At 41.8% G+C, this 14,572-nt stretch overlaps 1 protein-coding gene across 6 annotated transcripts in view; it reads left to right on the top strand.

Annotated features, from left to right (window-relative positions):
* ADAMTSL1 (ADAMTS like 1) overlaps positions 1 to 14,572 on the top strand; it is a 654,406-nt gene that overhangs the window by 483,438 nt on the left and 156,396 nt on the right. For all 6 annotated transcript variants that reach the window (XM_045021716.1, XM_045021715.1, XM_045021714.1 and 3 more), the window contains 3 exons: positions 146 to 220; positions 2,160 to 2,317; positions 12,827 to 12,938. In XM_045021716.1, the coding sequence (XP_044877651.1) occupies positions 146 to 220; positions 2,160 to 2,317; positions 12,827 to 12,938 (345 nt within the window). The remainder of the gene's footprint in view (positions 1 to 145; positions 221 to 2,159; positions 2,318 to 12,826; positions 12,939 to 14,572) is intronic.

Below are 14,572 nucleotides of genomic sequence, written 5' to 3'. Positions count from 1 at the left end.
TTGGGGGGGGCGGTGGCAGCGGAAGAGTTATGGTACCAAAAGCTTGGCTTTTAATTTTCCCGTGAACAGCTCTTTCAGTGCTTGGTTGGAGACAGGAGGGTTTCCTTTGCTTACTGACTCCATGCATTTTTGCATTTCTCTGCAGCGGAAGATACTGTTGTTGCTGTTCCCTATGGAAGTAGGCAGGTTCGTCTAGTGTTGAAAGGACCTGATCACTTACGTAAGTAGAAAAAGCCAGTGTGGTGTTGCTTTATAAGAGCCTTGGTATCCTCTGGTGTTTTATTTACAACAGGAATGTCTGGTTTCTTTCTCTCAAATCACTGATTTTGACACGGGACAGAATCCTGCCCTTGGATGCTCTGGACAATCCCAGTGAAATCAGTGGACTTGCACATGCATCTGAGAGTAGAATGAGGCCAGAGGCTCAGAATCTTTCTGTCTCTCCACAATTTTTCAACCATTTCTGTGTATGCATCTTTTGGCTGACTCGTTCGATGCCAAACTTCTGTTTTTAAAAAAAAAAATCCCACTGACTGCAGAGATACAGAGAAAGTTAGAGAACAAGCTTCTCTGCTGCTGAGCTCTGTCATCAAACTGCTCGTGAGTTTAGCACATGCTTCTGTTTGTATGCAAATCTCTTGCTCTTTTTATCTAGGGTGAGAAGAATAAAAAGGATACACGTGTAGAGCCAAATTGTGCAGTTAAGGAGTCACCCTGCCCCAGAGGGGATGAGCCCTCTGACTAGACTAACCCTTTCATGATTGCAACATCTGCAGCTGGTGTGGCGGGAGCGGGAGAGGGGATGATGGCCCTGCTTCCTCCCTGCACCTTTTGGAGTGCCATGTACCCCAGAGTGTGCAAGCAGAGAACGTTCTCTGCACTCAGGAGAACACTGCTTTGACCGGTCTCTGGGCAAGGACACAAGGCAGGGCAGTAAAGCTCTTTGCACTCTTCCCCTCTCTTTCATACCTATGCAGTAGCCAGCCACCTCCTGCCTCTTTTTCAGCAGTGGCACTGAAGATAGATCAAAATGGAAGTGAGCTGAGTGTGCTGCCCATGCATTTATAGAAGGAAATGCTGCAGTATTCTCTAACGATAGCCCCAAACACTCAAAGTGGTGTAACTGGTAAGATGTAGCATTTGGGGCAATTACAAAATACTGTGGTGGTTTTTTTCCCGTAAGTGTGGATACAACTTTCTGACAGCGTAGACCCCAGTAAGAGACAGCAAGCCTTATGTCAACGTTAACAGAGCACTAATAATAGCAAAGTTGAAATGCATAGGCAATCATGCCAAAGTGCTTGCATCCTGGTACAATGGAAAGGGTGTGTTTGGAAATCCCAGTATATGATCTGCTATTTGTGTTGAGACAGCAGTAGTTACTTAATAATCTTTTTATAGCTGTTTAGATTTAGAGCTGTGAATAATGACCAGCAAATTACAGGTTATAAACTAGAACAAAAAATACATAACTTTTTTTTAAAGTTCAAGTCCTCTGAAATGCATAATTTTTAAGTGGGCCGTTGGGTATTCCTGGCCTGCTCTAGTGTAGTTGTTATTCCTTTCCCTGTAAATGACTTTCCCTCTTCCCTTGCTCCTGCCTTTTCTCCCAGCATACATGCTCTTTCCCAACCTAGCAAACTTTTTCAATAGAATTAAGCTATGAGAGGAAATAAAGCTAGAATTAAGCCAAGAGAGGAAATTTTTAGAAGAAAGAGAGAAAAGGTCAATCCAGGATCTTTTTTTATTTTGGAATGAGATGTTGCCTCAGCGAAGATTTGGGACAGTGGGGCACAGATGAAGTCACTAAGTTGAGATTTGGATTTGGATCATTTGGCCCAATGCCACTCATTCAAATTTGTCCTGATCCCACTTTCCCCCCCCTTCCCCGTCATGATGGAGGGGCATCCAGGCCAAACCTGAGTGGCTCTGTGACCCCTTGTACAAGGCTGCAACGCCAATCAGTTTTTCTCAGTTCCAATGGTAGCCATGCAAATCTGGTGGTTGCCCCCTTGCCCCCCCGAGAGGCACTGAGTGCACATTGGTTAATTTGGGCCTGGTTTTCCCTTACTATTTATTACACTCCAGCCCCATGGTATTATTATTTTGTCACTGTCAGTTGCTTGCCTGCTCTGGCTAGTCTTTTTTGTGGTTGTCAGATTTGGAAACCAAGACTCTACAAGGTTTGAAGGGTGAAAACAGCCTCAGCTCCACAGGCTCCTTCCTGGTGGACAATTCTAGCATCGACTTCCAGAAGTTTCCGGACAAGGAGATACTGAGAATATCTGGGCCTCTCAGTGCAGACTTCACAGTCAAGGTGAGGTGGCTCAAACATGGCTTTTTAAAAACAAAAACCCAAAGTGAAACCAGGTTGGTACAGCAGAAAAACCACAGGGATCTTTCCTAGACAGCATCCTTTGCCAGGAAATGTTTATATCTAGGGCTTAGAGAAGGCTATTTCCTGCACCCTCTCTGAATTTCTTGATAAATAGATTATAAAAGTTTCACTGGAAGCTCTTTGGGAAGGAGACGGAGTTTATGGAGAGGAACACACATGCCATGTGTGTCTTACACAGAAAAGATGGACTAATGGCAAAAGAGGGCAGATTACTTTCCATGGATGCTGTCTAGGATAGGTATAAACTGAAATCCAAACAGTTTACTTAGCTTGTGACATGAAAAAAATAAAAAAGACCGAGGGTGCGAGTTTTCACTCCATTATGCTGTTTGTGTACCAGTTTAGCCCCACTGAAAGTGTGAAATGGGTGTAATAGAGTAGAGAACTAGGCTCCAAGACCCCAAGGTAACCAGGATGGCTTTGGTCGAGAAGCCATTGTATTGTTTGGCGGTTCTGTTTTGTGTTGCACTGGCAATAAGAATCGAGTTGTTTCCTCCCATTAGTGCTTTTCTGTTCTTCCAGGTAATACAAAACACATTGCTGGAAGCAATGCACACATTCTGTAGGAAAAACGCGCACACAAAAGTGAACATTTGGGGATTACAATAAAATAAAACCTTTTTTTCAGTAGGTCAGAGAGACCTGAAGGATTTCATCCATAAAGCTGTAAAACTTGTACCATGTCCAGGACTCCATAATTTTTTCATCATGGGACCTAGAGCCAGAGGATGTTTGATTTAAGCTAATGCTGATGACCTTGTGGCAGCTGGAAGTATGAATGCTGTATTGGAAAATGTGATAGGTGATTGGATTGGAGCAGTGCACTAGAGCACTGTCCTCTGTCTCTCTCAGCATGGTAGCGGCCCCTAATCCAGTCCAGGCCCCGCAACCAGAAGTGTCTGGTGAACAAAGAGCCAAAGGAAAACAAGCTTAAGTTATATCTTCCTGGTCAAAGGCGGGAATAGTTTAAAGAGAGCAGTTCAACCCCCTAAATGTCACCAACTCAAAAGACTTTTCTCAATTTAAAATGTTTTATATATTTTAAAAAATCCTTTCCTGTTTTACAAATTACACCCTGACTTATAAAAGCTGAAATAACGTTAGATTTAATTTACTTTTCATTATTTACTGGTGGTTGGGAATTTCATTCAGCTTGGACGATTGAAATATAATAGCTGGAAACAACATGGTCCAGGGCACTGAACTGAGCATCAGAAGAGCTGGATTGTGTTCCGGGCTCTGCCACTGCTCTGTTGTGTGATTTTGGGCAAGTCCTTTCACCTCTCCATGCCTCCATTTCCTCATCTGTAGAATGAAGATAATAAATCTTCCCTTCCTTTTATAAAGCACTTTGAGACCCATGGATTAGAAATGCCATATAAGAGCTAAGTGGTATTATTTGCAAATGCTTAGTTAGCTTCTACAGTCTGCTCCTGCTTGCCATTGACCTTAATAGAAATTTTGCCATTGATTTCAATGGAAGGTATCTTGTGTCTCTAGTCCATAATGCTTTCAGGTTTTCCCTAGCATCAGGCCGCTATGTATGGGCTCCAGTTGTACCAGCGTAAAGTTATGGCTTTGTTTTCTATTTATAACATATTCTTTTGGAATTAAAAATTAAATAAATACAGGGAAACATGTCTATTGGTCTTAAGTTATGTAAAGACTTATCTTCACAAAACCTGCTGGTAAATTTTTGGCCAAATTTGACTCAACAATGTCCCTGTGTTGCAGTATGAAAAAGGGAATTGTTCCGTGCAGACTAAGAAACAAGATAAGGAGATATTTGATAAATGCTGATAAAGTACTTGGTGCTGCACAATACACAGAAAATTCTGGAGGCACTTTAGCATATTTCTCATTAAGGTTGCATAGAAATTTGCACATAGGACCTGAACCAAAGCCTTTTGAAGTCAGTGGGAATCCTTCCAAGGATTTCACTGGGCTTTAGATCAGGCCCTCACACTTCATTATTTAAATATGTAGACAATTTCAGTTGTTACTCACAGTAAATGTAAGAGCAGACTAGATGAACGTGTATTTATCCAACAGTTATCCTCAAACACAACAAACCCTGCTCCATTATTCTTTGCTATTTAATTAGTCCTTTTTTTTTAAATCTTTAGTTGCTAGATTTTCTCTTTATTAGGCTTACCCTAAGACTAACTTTGCAGAAGGCAGAATATACAAATGCAGGCATCTCCACACCAAACCAGGCTTGCCCGCAACCTTTCCTGCCCACAAGAGCGCTGAGTGTTTTGCCTGCAATGTGTAGAGCTAATGTATCTCTGAAAAGCCAATGAAAGGCCCTAGAGTCACGGCAGCCAGCTTTACTCACAAAGGGGTGTCCTCTCTTGAGTGCCCCGACTTACTTTCCTGGAAAAGCAATTCTTGTGCAAACAGAGCTAAGTGAAAATGTAGTAAAAAGGGCTCTAGTTCAGGGGCTTGCTGTCTCTTGAAACACTCCTAGAATCTTTATTAGATTGGCTGAAAATGTTTTCATTTAGAAGAGTCAAGTTAGCAAACTTGTTATAATCCCAGGTATGCAAACATTTACTGTTAGGTACTGATTGCTCTGAATTGCAGGACGCAACTGCATGCAAATCCTACAGGAGTTGTACTGAAATAATTATTTTTGTTTCTTTTACTTTGTAATAGTGAGTGGTAAATTTGAGTCCTTGTGGTTAGGGGGAAACAGTAGATGTGGTATATCTTGACTTTAGTAAGGCTTTTGATACTTGCATGACCTTCTCATAAACAAACTAGGGGGAAATACAACCTAGATGGAGCTACTATAAGGTGGGTGCATAACTGGTTGGAAAATAACTACTGTCTGGGAATGATCAATGGTTCACAGTCATGTTGGAAGGACATAACCAGTGGGGTCCCACAGGGATCAGTTCTGGGTCTGGTTCTATTCAATATCTTCATCAATGATTTAGATAATGGCATAGAGAGTACACTTATAACGTTGCAGACAATACCAAGCTGGGAGGAGTTGCAAGTGCTTTGGAGGATAGGATTAAAATTAAAATTGATCTAGACAAACTGGAGAAATGGTCTGAAGTAAATAGGATGAAATTCAATAAGAACAAAGGCAAAGTGTTCCATTTAGGAATGAACAATCAGTTGCACACATACAAAATGGGAAATGACTGCCTAGGAAGGAGTACTGTGGAAAGGGATCTCAGGGGTCATAGTGGATCACAAGCTAAATATGAATCAACAGTGTAACACTATTGCAAAAAGAGCAATCGTCATTTGGGATGTATTAGCAGGAGTATTGTAATCAATACATGAGAAGTAATTCTTCTGCTCTACTCCGTGCTGATTAGGCCTCATCTGGAGTATTGTGTCCAGATCTGGGTGCCATATTTGAGGAAAGATGTGGACAAATTGGAGAAAGTCCAGAGAAGAGTAACAAAAATGATTAAAAGTCTAGAAAACATGACCTATGAGGGAAGATTGAAAAAATTGGGTTTGTTCTGGAGAAGAGAAGACTGGGCGGGGGATGGGGGGGACATGATAACCATTTTCAAGTATGTAAAAGGTTGTTACAAGAAGGAGGAAGAAAATTTGTTTTTCTTAACCTCTGAGGATAGGACAAGAAGCAATGGGCTTAAATTGCAGCAAGGGAGGTTTAGGTTGGACATTAGGAAAAACTTCCTAACTGTCAGAGTGGTTAAGCACTGGAATAAATTGCCTAGGGAGCTGATGGAATCTCAGTCATTAGAGATTTCTTAAGAGCGGGTTGGACAAACACCTGTCAGGGATGGTCTAGATAATACTTAGTCCTGCCTTGAGTGCAGGGGACTGGACTAGATGACCTCTCGAGAGCCCTTCCAGTTCTATGATTCTATGAATAAGAGAGAAGCCACTCGGGAGAGGGAGTTGAGCTACTGAGGTGTGGGGAATGGGCCTGGCAGGAGTCAAACAAAATTAGGTGGGTAATAAGGGTGCATTCCCATGATGGTGATGCTGAAATCCTCCTATCAATCACAGCTGTGGTAGGGTTACATGAATCTTCAGGGGTCCTGTCCCTCTGCACAGGGTTCTGAATATGGACTAATTGCCTTGTAAAGAATATTACCGTGATGGGTTGGATCACAGAACCCCCCCTGGGATCTGCCAACTGATGTGCCAAGACTACCTCTGCTCCTGTTTTCCCTGCAAGCTCAGGACTCCAGCACCCTGTCTTGCTGAGCCAGATACTCCCGTTTGCTCCAGCACAGACCCAGGGTCTGAATTACTTGCCCCAAAGCTGCAGGCTGAAAACAGCTCACAGAAGTGTGCTTGTCTTTAGCACTCAGAAGCCCAACTCCCAGTTGGGTCTACACCTAAATAAATCCGTTTTACCCTGTATAAAGCTTATGCAGGCTAAACTCATAAATTGTTCGCCCTCTATAACACTGAGAGAGAGATGCACAGTTGTTTCCTCCCCCAGGTATTAATACATACTCTGAGTTAATTAATAAGCAAAAAGTGATTTTATTAAATACAGAAAGTAGGATTTAAGTGGTTCCAAGTAGTAACAGACAGAACAAGGTAAGTCACCAAGCAAAATAAAATAAAATGTGCAAATCTATGTCTAATCAAACTGAATACAGGTAATCTCACTTTCAGAGATGCTTCAGTAAGTTTTTTTTCCTCAGACTGGACACCTTCCAGGTCTGGCACCATTCTTTCCCCTGGTACAGCTCTTGTTCCAGCTCAGATGGTAGCTAGGGGATTCTTCATGATGGCTCTTTGTTCTGTTCCACCCCTTTATATATCTTTTGCATAAGGCGGGAATCCTTTGTCTCTCTCTGGGTTTCTACCCTCCCACTGGAAAAGCACCAGGTTAAAGATGGATTCCAGTTCATGTGACATGATCATGTGTCACTGTAAAACCCCAAGCCTTCATTCCTCCCGGTCTGACTCACAGGAAGGCTTGCCTCTAAACAGAGCCCCAGTCAGTTGTCCTGGTTGATGGGAGCCATTAAGATTCCAAACCACCATTAGTGGCCCACACTTTGCATAATTACAGTAGGCCCTCAGAGTTATATTTCATATTTCTAGTCCAAGATACAAGAGTGGTACATTTATACAAATAGGATAATCACACTCAGTAGACTATAAGCTTTGTAATGATACCTTACAAGAGAACTTTTGCATGAAGTATATTCCAGTTACATTATATTCACTCATTATCATATTTTTATAAAACCATATAGACTGCACAATGTCACAATTACAACCAACTTAATGAACACCTAATTAACTTTACTAAAACACCCTCAAAAATATTTATTTTGCTTTTCTTCATGAAGTGCATAGTAACAAAAAAAGGGCCTATTTCAGTAATGTAATTGGGGGGAGAAAAAAGAAACAAAATTTCCCTGGCCTGGTGTGTGTGTGTGTGTGTGTGTGTGTGTAATGTAGATTGTTCATTGCAGTGATCTGTTTCTCCCTCTCCCCCATTTCATTCCATTCATTTGCATGCTGGTTCTTTCCTTGGGGACGTTACTGAGAGTCAAGCAGTCACCTGAACCTGATAGCTTTTTATTTTAGATTTGTAGAAAGCTTAGGTTCAAAGACACTTTAAAGAGTCCGTTTTAATAGTCGCCCCAGTGATCATGCTTGATCCCTTGTTCCTGGTGAGCAGAGGCTGACACATCTACGAAGATTTGTGCTTGGTCTCTGGCCAGTAAGGTGCCTCCTGTCTGTTATTTGGTGATTCCTTTGGCTGATTAAGTGACATTGACAAGCACCAGAGGGAGCTCTCCTCTGTCAGAAAGACAGCTGGCCCCACTCTGGGGACCTTTGAAACTAAGGGAAGTTGAGGCCAAAAATGGACTGGGAGAGCAATCCATTGGGGCTCAAAGGCCATGCATTCATTCCTCCAAGGAAAGAAAAGGTATTAAAGGAATCAGCCTCTAATTCTGTTTTATACTATACAATTGAAAGCCTTCAGCATCTCTATTTATTTAGTCTGTTGTGCTTGTTGTTTTATTTTAAATGATCACCTTAAATTGTTTTTCCTGCATATACAAATTCATATACAAATTAGGAACAGCAATTAGTCTCCTACACACTCTAGCTCTCTAATTGTAGATATAATTAGGAATATTAAAGAACTGTAACTCTAGAAAGGAAAGTTTTGTACAAAAGAGTCTTGCCATTTTTGTTTTTATTAACATAAAAAGGTCAAAATTACATATGCCAGATGTGGCTCACTCCCTCCCCCCCCCTTTATATATTACTTAATATAAGGCTTTAATGTTCAGTTTGCCATTAAGAAATCAAACTTGATGGTTTGGGATTTGGCACTTTCAAAAGCATCTGTGATAATGATGCAGAAAAATCCTTCAGAACTTTTATGATAGGAATGGTGGTGACTGAGTTAGATCATAACATGCCAGATCAAACTTGACTAGACAAAAGAGAGTGCAGAATGATGCAACCCCTGGTTTGGATTATACATAAAAAGAACACAAACGCACACATGCACACACACAAATTCCATAAAGTCTCTGGGCATTTTATTAAAATGCAGACATCCTTACTTGACATATATCGTACACTGACAACTACCTGATGGGCAGGAAAGGATGAGTTAATAATGCCTGCTGATTCAACAGCACAACTGCTGATGTAAACTTAGTACAATCCTGGCAGTCAGATTACTGTGATCTATAACAGACATAAATAGATTGCAGAGGCACACATTGCAAAAACCAAATAGGGTTTTTTTTAATGGTATGGGCAAATTTTGTTCTGATGGCTTATAGGACAGCTCAGCACTATGCAAAATAAAGCCTAAATATTTCAATTTGATGCTAGAGAAGGGCCATTTGAAAATTTAATTGTTCCAAAACACAGTTCATTTTGTGCTTCAAATGTTAGGTTGTTTGTTGGTTTTCATTCAGGATGCTGCAGTTTTTCCCAAATCAATATAGTATTTTATCAAAGTGCAGTTATTCATCAGGGAGCTAAACAGCCGGTGCCTGTGTACACACACATGTGCACCACTTTGATAAATGATTTACAAAAACAGTTTTAAAAAGCAGAGAAATGTGGGGTAAGAATTGATTACGGGGGCCTCCCTTCCTTTCTGCCTTAGAGAAAACAAATCAGTAGTGACTGTTTGTCAAAGAGGAAGTAACCAGTTGGTTCCCGCGGGGCAGATGTGAGCATATGCATTCTCCCAAATCTTCACAAAACTGGTGGTCTTCTGTTAGTCTTGTTCCTGAAAGATGCTAAGCACCTATCTGATGTGCCGAGCCTCCTTCCCCGATTCCCACTGACTTCAATGGGAGTGAAGGGCAACCAGCTGGGATGCTCAACCTACCTAACGCCAGAGCTAGCAGGGTTAAGCACAGTGCCAGTGTAACCTACGCACCTTCTGGGTGTGGTGTTCTATCCCATCTATTGGCACCACCACTTAAGGAGAGAGCAATTAATGAGTCTGCTCCACAGCCTTAGATAACAGCCATGCTGTAGAGGCTCGTGGACTAAGCTCCAGAGGTCCCACGTTTGATCCCACATGCTGGCAACGAGGGTCTGTCGGTGTTACACTAGCAACCTAATTCTTTTACCATCTCAGCCACTTCTGGTCCTGATAGTGCTATGCACTTATTCGGCATTGTGTGCAGTTATTAAATGGGTATATACCATCTTCTCCATTTTGAGACTCAGTGATATCCCTAGGACTACACAGCAAATCAACATCAGTTAGAGTTTCTTCTAATTATTATGTTAAAAGATACACAAGAATTTGCCTCCTCTTCTCAGGGTCGTGGCTACCACCAGTGGTAGGGCAGAGTCTAGGAGGAGGACAGCTAGGCTACTGGAGATGGGACAGCTTCATAAGTTTCCTAGTCTTCCAGTTTGGACTGTGTGGGTGGGAGTTGGCCCTATGCAACAATCTGAACTGTCTCCTGAAGCATTTGATGTGCTACAGAGCCAGCATGTGTTACTTTCTGGGTCTTGCCTGGGTTAGACAACCACTGATATTTTCTGCTGGATCAAACCCTTAGTTTTAACAAATTGTCAAACAAAATTCAAAAGACGTTGTTGCTGCATGGAATCAGTATACACTGGTTTTCCTGTGCTTATAGTACTCAATAGAGAAAATAAACAGTGAATTGTCTGATTCTTTCACCTGAGTTATTTAGTATCATTCAGTTCGCATCTGTAGCTCATTGCGATTCCTTTGTACCCATGTGGTTGTCATGGTTGTGTGGGTAACTTCCACCTAGCTCTGGAAAAGATCCGCATCTGCCTTTTCTCTCTGTCAGATCAGACAGACAATCACAGACACACAGGGATACTCTTTGGGGAGATGGGTTATTATGTCTTCCTGACTTTTGATGTGAAACCCCTTTTCCCCCTTTTTACTGAGCCCTGTGTAATCTATCTTCTCATTTATCTCATTCCACCTAAGACCGCACAGCTGAGTGGATCTTTTTGGTTTAAGCATCATTGTTGATCTTGATTTTAAAAAGGAAAAGTAAATTCTCCCCAGTGAATTTTGTTTCTGTGTGTTCAAACTAGAGACCTGCTCTAATGGCTTCCAGCATGATACCGTACTAGTCCCAGGAGTGTGCTGGGCTCTTGTGAACTAAGAAAGGTCTTTCTGAAGAGTGTGATTAATGGACCATCCCAGCACAAGGAATTAGATATCCTGTTTCTGACATACAGAACTAAATGATATGAATCCATACAAGGGGCCTCTCATTTGCTGAGGAACCTGTATTGCTACAGCTGTATTTTTTCTGTTGGGATTTTACCTCAGTGTTTACTCTAATTAGAAGAGACCAGCATGCTCTCAGTAGACCAGAACTCTTGTGGCCCCCAACATATCCTGCAGCATTTTCATTTTCTTCTTTCCCCCTTCATGCAGTTCAAGATTTGCTGTGATTTGTTATCATGTTTCTGTCCATCTGTGGAGGGCAGGGGAGAAACCCACAACACAGATTCTGCTGTTCAATTCAACTTGATTTGTCATTTTTTTTCATTCCTGTTTTTCTGTCTAGTCCCTTTCCCTTTGTCAGTGCCTTTCAATTTTTCGAGGGAGAAATAAAGACAGAGTTAAAAACAATTAGAGTCTCAAAGATTAAAATTGGGCAACTAGTTGACTATATGGAAAAAGAGAGAGAGAGAAACATTTAAAACTAGTCTGGATCAAGCACTAGAAAACTCAATTCAGGGAACAATCTTGCACTAGCAAGGGGAAGGACTAGGTGACCTAATAAGCCATCTCCACTTCTGACTTGTGGGTCAGATTCTCCCCTGTGCTGTGTCCCCTTTGCACCATGGCACTGGTGCAGAACAGCCCTAGCAACACTGACACAGTCAGCCCTGGCAATAACACCCAGACTAGAGAGATTCTCTAGTGGCACAGCAGCTCCCATGCTATCCCCCTCCCAACTGTCGGTGTAATAAGGAGCAACACTGGGGGAAAGGGTGTGGGACCAGGGCTTCCCTGTGCCCTCATTGTTCTCAACCCCGTGGGGTCATTATCAGCCAGGCACTCTGCTTTATGCCAGGGGACCAGTCCTGCATACAGATCACCCAAGATGGAGAGGAGGAGCACAAAGAATGACTTTAATACACATGCACACACATTCCTCCTGAGTATCAGCATATGCACCTTGGCCACCACCAAGAACCTGAGCCTGTAATTTAAAATTCAATCAGATCCTAAGTAGGATCCTAAACTGTATGTGGAAATCCAAAATTTAATTAAATAAAAGGACTAGTTTATGATATATAACAGCACCACAGTAAAGAGAGGGAATATGAATGCATTACAGATAGAATAAGAGATACTCCTGGCACAGTAAAGAATTAGACCTGCCTGAAAGCTTTAGTTTGCTCTAGTTGAAGTATTTTACTTCCTTGTATATGTTAAAGTAACATTGATAGTTGCATGTTTCTTTTATGTGCATGTGTTTCTCTGTGGTACAATCTGCTATCTTTCTTTCTATGCTACTACAGTGTCTAGCCTTTCATTGTCTTGAAGCCACTCCCCCTCTTAAGAATGTAACCTTCATTGGAGTGAGGCAGAGGAAAGGTGTGTTGTTTTAAATCGGTAAATGCCAGTGGATGATCTCCTGGTGGTGTGAAATTCAGTCCAGGTCCTCTGTGTGGTGGCTCTCCAAAAATTTATTCAATAGAAATAACACTTCTGTTCCTTCATCATTACAGAACACAAGCTGTAAAACACCATGGACACAACTCGCTAACTGTTTGTGTGAGTGTAATTTCTGGCAATGGTTCAGTCTGAATCCCAAGAGGCAACATTCTGTTTGTGCCTCTGTTTTTAATTACAAAATGCCTCTGGTATTTCATGTAATGCATGGTATTTACACGATCCTTACAGCAGAATGGGTGTTAGTGTCACAAACCGTGGCAGCTTTACCATTATCATTACATCTTTTTCAGGTCCGCTACGCTGGTGCTGCTGACAGCACGGTACAGTTTATCTTCTATCAGCCCATCATTCACCGATGGAGGGAAACTGATTTCTTTCCTTGTTCAGCATCCTGTGGAGGAGGTAATATATAGCGTGTGTGTGTGTGTGTGACAGAGAGAGAGATCCCACCTACTAGATAGCTCAGACCTGCTCAGTTATTTGTGACTGGGGCCTTCTAGTGGCTAGTCTACAGAAAATGTGAGCACGAATACTACTGCAGATAAGGGAGATTCTCCTGTCACTTCAATGGTGGTAGCCTGTATTTTTGGATTAGAAAGTCCTAAATTCTATTGTTGTTGAAACCTTGAAGTCCATGTGGCCATAGTGAATGATACAGCTATCAACTAGTGGCCCAGATTCAGTGGTATAAACCTGATGTGACGGCTACTGTTGATAAATTGTAGTCAGTTGCTTGACCTCAATTTTCTTTGTTATAAAATATACTCAAGATGCCAAATAACCAATATCAGCCAGGTTTATTGCTCTAAGCCAATAATAATATAGTACAGGGGGAAAGGTTCTATATGATACCAGTCTCCGGGAAGCCGTCTTGTTTCCTCAGACTAGTTTCCAGCTATGCATTTGTCACTGTTCAGTAAGGCCTAGGGCCTTGGCATCAGCTGGCACCTGGTCTGCCAGTGTCCCAACTAGTATTGAAGGTACTTCCCTAGCTTGTACTAAGTCACAATGATGTGTCTTGATTTTTGACAAGTTTCGTGTCTGCTTATGCCAAATGCTCACTTCAGTAAATGCAAGGAGTTATGAGATATTTAGCATAAGTGAACAGGATTAAGTCAGTTTAGGTTATATCACTGTTACAGTATTTGTGCTTAATGTTATTGGTGCTCAGTGCATACATACATACATGGTGCGCATAACACATATTATATTGTAGTTAACAGCTCCAGTCTTGCCTTGCTGATGGCCTAGGGATGTGACTAAGGAAAACGGAGCATAGCCAAGGACTGCCTTTTCATGCTGATCTGCGGCTGCTCTGTTGGGCCCCTTAGAGCTGTTACTCCTGCTGTTACTCAGCAGGCCCAGAATCTTGGGAGTGCAAAGGTTTTCTTTACTCTCCCCTTCCAGAGCTGTACTGTGCACGCCTCAGCCAGAGCTGAGGATATGGGCCTTTGTATGCAAGCCACCGTCACAATTAGTTTATCTTTCTTCTTTTGGGCTCTTGACTTTGTATTTGACCATGTTTGGTAACTGACTTTCCTTTGCCTTCTAACCCTCCTGATGAAGGCAGAAAAATCCATGTTCCTGGCAAAATGCTGTCCAGATTCCTGACTCTGGAACAACTGAAGAAGAGGCCATCAGCAGAATCATTCCAGGCTTTTGCCTAGTGCATCCTGGGCCAGGGATCTGGGGAAGTTAGACTATTCTGTGTTGTTTCTCTTAATCAGTGCACACGTGATCAGTTATACAGCTTGATATTAAGCCTCAGGGCTTTAATTCAAGGAGCTCCCAGTAACCTGCTTATGCCTGGTCCAGTCTTTTCCCAATTTGAAGACCAACAATGAAAACAAAAACTGTAAGACAAGCTGTCTTGTCAACACATGTGATACTATGTAGTAACGTTATCATGACCCCAGTAATACATGTGGTGACATCAGGTTGGAAAATCTTGCAGCTTTACTGCTTTTGTGGTGTTCTCATAGTTTCTACACTGCATTTGTGCAAAACTAATTTACAAAGTTGATTATCACAACTGT

This window comes from Mauremys mutica, chromosome 6 (genome assembly GCF_020497125.1).
Source record: "Mauremys mutica isolate MM-2020 ecotype Southern chromosome 6, ASM2049712v1, whole genome shotgun sequence".
Classification (NCBI taxonomy): Eukaryota; Metazoa; Chordata; order Testudines; family Geoemydidae; genus Mauremys; species Mauremys mutica.
This window is presented reverse-complemented; position numbering and strand designations above follow the sequence as displayed.